The sequence below is a fragment of the Notothenia coriiceps genome, unplaced genomic scaffold (assembly GCF_000735185.1).
Source record: "Notothenia coriiceps isolate Sejong01 unplaced genomic scaffold, NC01 NC01_scaffold00024668, whole genome shotgun sequence".
In the NCBI taxonomy this organism is placed as follows: Eukaryota; Metazoa; Chordata; class Actinopteri; order Perciformes; family Nototheniidae; genus Notothenia; species Notothenia coriiceps.
Genome location: NW_011357369.1, coordinates 2,357,366 through 2,364,657, shown reverse-complemented (window position 1 = coordinate 2,364,657; position 7,292 = coordinate 2,357,366). Strand labels below are relative to the sequence as shown.

General features: G+C 43.2%; 2 protein-coding genes across 2 annotated transcripts in view; one reads left to right on the top strand and one right to left on the bottom strand.

Moving 5' to 3' along the window:
* tnfaip3 (tumor necrosis factor, alpha-induced protein 3) overlaps nucleotides 1–7,133 on the top strand; it is a 50,442-nt gene extending 43,309 nt beyond the window's left edge. The window contains exons 6-9 of the mRNA XM_010782945.1: nucleotides 1,921–2,101; nucleotides 2,493–3,496; nucleotides 3,657–3,862; nucleotides 4,357–7,133. Coding sequence (XP_010781247.1) covers nucleotides 1,921–2,101; nucleotides 2,493–3,496; nucleotides 3,657–3,862; nucleotides 4,357–4,662 — 1,697 coding nt within the window. The 3' untranslated portion in view covers nucleotides 4,663–7,133. The remainder of the gene's footprint in view (nucleotides 1–1,920; nucleotides 2,102–2,492; nucleotides 3,497–3,656; nucleotides 3,863–4,356) is intronic.
* The window catches only part of matk (megakaryocyte-associated tyrosine kinase), a 634,871-nt gene that overhangs the window by 508,426 nt on the left and 119,153 nt on the right, over nucleotides 1–7,292 (bottom strand). The gene's annotated exons all lie outside the window — the stretch shown is intronic.

Genomic DNA, 7,292 nt, shown 5'->3' with positions numbered 1-7,292 from the left:
CTGAATGTTAAAAGGGATGTTAAGCATATGAGAGGAGAAAATGAAAAAATGATTCACAAAATTCTAATTGTAAAAATATTTGTTGAAGTATTTCCTATTGAAAATGTGTGGGGATTCGTAAAGCATTGATGCTGATAGGAATGATTTTCAAGACACTTAATAATTCATTAAATGTAATGTAGTGGTTGAATTATAATGTGTCTCCACAGACTGCATTTCAGAAGCGTTCATGTGTCTATTTTAATCAATCCACTTTTCTGCACTAACCACACAAGCTCATATTAACCTATTTTATTTTGTTTTCAGTGTTTGTTCGTAGGCCTATGCATGCTGCCAAAAGCCACAGTTTCTTGTGTCACTTTTTCATTGGCAGCAATAAACCCTTGAAACATATGTAAAATAGAGGATATTTCATAGATGATGTAGTAGAAGAATATATTGTTAAATATGCAAATGTATGCAATAAAAACACAGGAACCAGACCAATTATACATGCATATATATGTGATCAGTATGCATATATACCTTTGCATTAGAAATGTATATTTTCTGTAAAACTTTTCAGCAGCATCAGTTAATAAGTTGATCTATTTTTTAGGCTCATCAGATCATTATGTTGCTTGTCAGATTCACAATCCCATCACTCATGCTGAACCTCTTTTTAATAAACTTAATTTTGCTTCCTGAGACTGCAGCTCCCTTGAGAGAATAACACAGAACATTAAACATCAGCTGAACGAGAAACAAGCACACATGTAATCCTCTTAAAAACAATAAGCATAAATAATTCTGATTACAGCTCATGCTCCCTCGGTGCATCAACATGTGGGTAAATGTGTTTTCTACCATGCATTGTTGCTCAGTGCAGCTCCTTTGACTGCAGTGGATTTGAAGGTCAAATGTGATTCCACAGCGCCATCTTCTGTTCAGTCAGAGCAGCACAGCTTGATAGCTGTGAGAGGAGAGCATGTTCTGGAATTACAGGGTTAAATGGTTTAATGATTTAAATGTGTGATTCAACAGAATTAGGTGGCTATGTAAAAAACACCTTTTCCTCTAATATTACAAGCAGCCAAACAATGGATATGATATGCAAAGCTCTAGGCACAAACAAAAAGGCTGGGTGATATGGCGAGAGAAAGTGGGGAAATAAATAAATGGTAATTTATGGCAAATATGTGTGATGACTAATGATTTTCCCCATTTGTTATTCTATGTCTTTTTTTTCTTTAATTATATGTATATATTATTATTTATATTTAGGCCTAGGTAAGTATAATATTTAATATATTTAATAAGTATTTATTAATTTAATTTTGTTTAATAAATGTGACATTGTAACATGTTAAAGTCCCACATTTAAAGTATTTAAACCCCATTCATTCAGTAAAAATAAAATTATACAAAGAAAGGAAATATATATAATTTTAATATCCAACATCTGTTAGCTCAAGTTAAATAGTATTTGCATCAAAACAAAGATAACTAAATAAAAGTAATGAAGATGCAGGGTGTCCGATTTTAAAATTAAATCTTATAACTGGATAGATCATAATTAGTGATTAATGGGTTCATTTCTTTAATGTTGCAGCTGGTAAAGGTTAGGGTATTTTTGAATGAATGTATATTCTGCCAGGACCTTAATATATTATAAAATATATCATACCTATTCTTCTGTAGACTTTGTACTAAAACTGCAAAATATAATTAGATCGCAAATTGTAGCCGATGAGATGTATTTAGTAGCATCAAGTAGATATTTTATACTAAGTACAAGAACCTCAAAGTGTGCTACTTGTATTCGTTACCTGGGTTGGGAGGGCTACTTTAAACATGTATTAGGTGTTAAGAGCTGACACGAGAAAGAGGCATGATATGTTTTATTTCTATGTGAATAACGTGCTGGTGTGAATTTCCCAGAAATCCGAGCGGTACCGCTAATCAACCCGGGCCGAGGGGGCTTTGAGGAGCTGACGGTTCACTTCCTGGTGGAGAAAGAACAGCAACAGAAAGAGAGGCTCCTCAAAGAGTACCTGCACCTGATAGAGATCCCCGTCATCGGCTTAGGCCTCGAAGCTACACGGATCATCAACGCTGCACGGTACTTACAGCTCTTTAACTCAAAGTGAAAGAGAAAGAGAGTGAAAGATGGCTAACACCCAGTTAGGGCCTCAAAGGTTAAATGCAGTCTCAAAACAGAAAATAAAAACACAACTTTAAAGTCAAACGTATACATAATGAAAGTGGAAAATATATATCTGTAAACTGTCTGTGAAATATACACTATAAAGGGCAACATATAGATGTATGATATTATTAACATGGAGTGTGCAAAAAATAGCATATTAAATAAAGGTTAGGGTTAGGACACATTTTTTTTAATTTTAATTTTTTATTGTAAAATGGTCCAGTTATCAAAGCAGCATCAGAAAACTATATAGCAAAATCCCCAAAAGTGCATTTAAAAACCCACTTTATGTTTCTGTTGAAAGGCTGGATGAGGGAAACCTCCCGGAGGACATGAACCTGATGGAGGACTACCTGCAGCTCGTCAACCACGAGTACCAGCGCTGGCAGGAGGACAAGGAGCAGGCGTGGGCCGCCCAGCCTCAGCGCCCCCCACCCTTCTCCGTCTCCCAGCTCTCCCTCATCGAGATCCGATGTGCCACGCCACGATGCACCTTCTACGTCTCCGTGGACACGCAACCTCACTGCCACGAGTGCTTTGAGAAGCGACAGGCCACAACGGGCGGAGGCATGAGGATCGAAGGGGTGGTGCAGTCCAAGGGACGGGGGGGGCAAGCTGGGGTGTTGGTGATCGGGTGTTCAGAGGCCGAGGTGAGCTCGAGAGGAGCCCGAGGCAGCAGCCCCCTATCCTCCACGTCTGGGAGAGGGGTGGTAGTGGTTTCCAGCCCCCGCTCAGCCCCCCCCACCGCCCCTAGCCTCAGCCTGTACAGCGAAACTCACGCCATGAAGTGCAAGACCCCCGGCTGCCTCTTCACCCTCAGCGTGGAGCATGATGGACTCTGCGAGCGCTGCTTCAACTCCAGGCAGAATCACGGACTCCCTGGAGCTGGAACGGCTGCTCCAGTTCTCCCAGGCACCAACGGGGGGCCCACAGTCCCCCACCCGACCCCGAGCTCCGGCTGGAGCCAGTGGGGGGGCCGAGAGACAGAGACAGAGCGCTGCAGCATGTGCAGACAGGAGGCGTTCAGGATATTCAATGGCCTGTGTCCACCCTGCATGCAGAGACAGCAACCTCCAGAGATGGGGGAGCCACAGCAGAACAACCCCAGGACTGAGGCCTCGTCTTCAGCTTGGATCCAGGCCAGGGACACTGAGCGGCCGGGACCCACCCTCGCCCCAGGGGGGCACGCCTCAGCCTGGCAAGCCCCCCTGGCCAGGCCTTGTAAAAGATCTGGATGCCAGTTCTTTGGGACTCAAGAGAAGCTGGGCTTCTGCACTATCTGCTACGTAGACTATCAGACCAACCACCGTAAGTCCTTAAAACTAACCTGGAAAACGTATCATGTTACAGAGTTTCAGACAAAAAACTATTCGTATCAAGGCCTTAATGTTAAACCATTACTACATTGTAGGAATTATCTGTACAAATCCTTTGGGACATTGCTTATGTTGGCCACTATCTGTTCCAGACCTGACCCCTCCCCCCGCCCCGGTGCAGAACCGCCACGGTGTGGAGGCGGGCTTCCAGAACGCGTCACGGTGCCGCGGGCCCAGCTGTGGGGCAGTGGGCAAAGCGATGCTGGAGGGCTACTGTGACAAGTGCTACGTCAAAGAGCAAAGCACACGGCTCAACCAAGTTGCACATCGCACACCACACTCCCCTCCTCTGGTGCTGGTGGGTGTCTGCCAAACCTTTCTCTCTCCTTCTCCTCTTCTTAATTTTGTCCATTTGATGTTTGTCTAATATGTCTTATCTTTTTTATTTTGTAAATTTTAAATCAATCAGTCAAAGTTTATTTATATAGCCCAATATCGCACATTTTACAATTGTGTCACAGGGCTTTACTGTTTATGCAGAACATGAAATACAAATACGAAACCCCCTATCCTTAGACCCTCACATCGGACAAGTTAAAACTCCCAAATAAATCCCACGGTAGATGGAGAAAAAATCCCTCTCCCAGGAAGGACGGACAGATGTGCGATAGATGTTGTGTGTAAATTAAAAAAAATTATACATTTACAACATATCAAACTGCTAGAAAAAAACATGTGTCTATATAAACGAAGAAGATAAAGATGGGTCCAACTCTTGTAATATCTTGCTGGTCCACAGTTGCTAATTGAACCTTTCTCCTCTTTCTCTTTGTTCACCTTCTCATTCTCCAGCGCAACCAAGCCGTCAAACCCAGATGTTCGCAGCAATCTCAGACCCAGAACCCGACTCAAACCCAAACCCAAACCCAGACTCAGACTCAGACTCAGTGCCGGCGCAGTGGCTGCAGTAATGTGTCCCCGGGTTGCACAGACCTCTGCCCGGAGTGCCACACCCGAGGTCAGGGCAGGAGGGCGCAGGCGCCTAAAGAAAAGTCCAAGCAGCGGTGCCGGACGCAGGGCTGCAACCACTACGCCAACCAAGAGAAACAGGGCTACTGCAACGAGTGTTACCACTTCAAAGAGATTTACCCGGACTGAACACGTTCACACCCACAACGATGGTGACACATCGCTAGAGCCGCTGCCCCATGCCAGTCAATGCACCTCTGATACTAACTAACCAACTAACTAACTAGCTAGTGACCTACTAGTAACCTTATGGCCTGAAAATCAAACCCCCCATGTAGAATGTGAAGAAAGAGTGTGTGTACGTGGGGGGGGGTTGAGTGTGTGTGTGTGTTCGCAGTAGACATGGCCTCCAGAATACCTCTTTGTGCAATTATTATCATCTAACGTGCGCTGTGCACTTACACGGTGAGAGGTTTGACTACATGTCAGAGCAACTGACTTAACTCTTGTGTACAATATGTATTTAGAGGTACGTGGTGAAGCGTGCCGGACAAAATGATTGTATGTTGACATAACGAGAAGCATCTGACATTGCTTTCTAGACCACAGCCAAGGATTTATACCCCCCGTCTGTTTGTCTGTCTTCACCCATCTGTGTATCTGCCTGTCTGTCTAGCATTTGATCTGTAGAAAGAGGGATGCAATTAGTTTGGGATCAAAGCAACAAATCTGTAGTAAGCAGAATTGATGCAAAGTGGGTCAAACCAACGCAATTAAAGCGCTTAAAACTAAATGCACCATTTTTTTAGCTTAGTTTTCCAAAAAAACATGAATGTCCTCCCAAAAAAGACAAAGATTTGCCAAGCAAGGCTCCTGCAATCAATCAAACAGTTATCGATGATTAATTTTCTTCCATTCGTCAGTGTATTTGAAGGCAAATTAACCTTAGCATTGTAAAGTTTTGACTTGCCTGGTATGGAAAGTGAGAACAGACCATGTGTCTAAACAGTGCGAGACAGACAGGGCAGGCCCCTGCTAGTTTTGGTGCTACATGTACAGAAATACAAGCCTCTCCATTGCAGCCAACATGCTGGCGGTGTCAGCGGACAGATGGCAGAGAAACACAGCAGAGACAGGACTCATTCTTTTTCTACTCCTTCCTCTTATTTCCTCTCTTATCCTCCAAAACAGATCTGTTGCCTTGGACGTTGTTTTCTTGTTTACTAACCACTGAAGCACCTAGAAATGCATAGACACACACACCTACACATGCGCACACCAATGTAGTAGCAGTCCTGTCACAAGGGGATTGCCGAGTTTAACTGAGAAGACAATGAAGGGCGAAGTTAGGATGATTATCCACCTTTCCATCACATACATGCAAACACAGCTCTGTGAGATTGTATGCACTCCACCCCAGCCTGAGGTGGTGTGTAGGTAAACAAACCCATAAAGAAATGCATTCCTCTGCTCCACCCTCACTGGATGTGCCAAGGTGACAATTTCATAACTTCAGAGAGCAATCCCATCGCCTGCTTCGGCTAATCTTTATCTGAATGTGTTTTTGTTCTGCTGCTACAACAGCACAGTATTGGGGCTGATCCTCAATAAGTTTTGCCTTTAAGTAGTGATTAAAAATGTTATGGACCAGAGGAGCCTGATCGGCGAGGCTGCATCAGTGCTCCCACCTATAAAATGCTTTTGTGAATATGTATCTTGGTCCGTATTGTAGGACCTTCCAACCCGATGCCTCATCTCATACACACGCACTCAACGCACAAATGTGTGCGTCTGGAATACGCAAAACTGACATTCCTGTTTTGTTTTTTTTACATGTGCCATCAATCGCCAAACAGTTGTTGTTACCTCCTTAAAAACGGCCAGCCTGTACCATTCGAAACTAACTAGTGCCGCAGATAGACATCTTTAACTTCATGTGACCACACTAGATCGAGCTATCTCATGTTGAAAATCCCCAAACTCTCATGAATATCTATTTTTATCAGAATACCAAGAACTGTTTATCTACAGAGATAACCTCAAGCGTATAAAAATGTATCAACCAAACTCGAACATGATTTTAACTTGAACAGTTATTCCCCTTGTACTTCTGCTGAAAGTCCACTGCTGTAGGAAGATGTCCATCTGTGGCTGTAGTTAGAAAGCTTAGACAAACAGGCTCTCGGTCTGCCTTTTCATTCAACTGTATCTAAAGCTGTCGGGCCAGCCCACCTGTTGACGGCCTGCACGTAGATCTCTGTGTGCTTTAATCACCTCTAGACAAACCTTAATCAATGAAAGGCCAATTGGTGGTCGGCTCATCAGGACCCCTACCAAGGTTTGGGGCTCTGGCTGAGTTCGACTGGGAGAAGATCATATAAGTTGCACATGACTTGTCTGAGGCATTTAGGAATGGTACTCCGACTCGCTGAGGGACATTCCAACAGTGGGATGAGCCCGATCAGCCTGAAAGCAGAAGGTGTAACAAAACATGCAAACTGTGTGGAAGTTTCTTTGTGTGACCTTTCGACAATAGGGTATTGTATGAAAAAAAAGCCTGGTTTTATTTGTTAAGTATTTATTCATATCAAGATATCTGTATTGTGTGATTCAATAATTATTTATATGTCGTCCTGAAATGAATTATTTTTATTAAGAAATCGGAACTCTGTCTCTGTGGTTATTTGTGTGTGTGTGTGTGTGTGTGTGTGTGTGTGTGTGTGTGTGTGTGTGTGTGTGTGTGTGTGTGTGTGTGTGTGTGTGTGTGTGTGTGTGTGTACGTATACTTTGTAGTACACTATACTATTAGTAACGTAAGT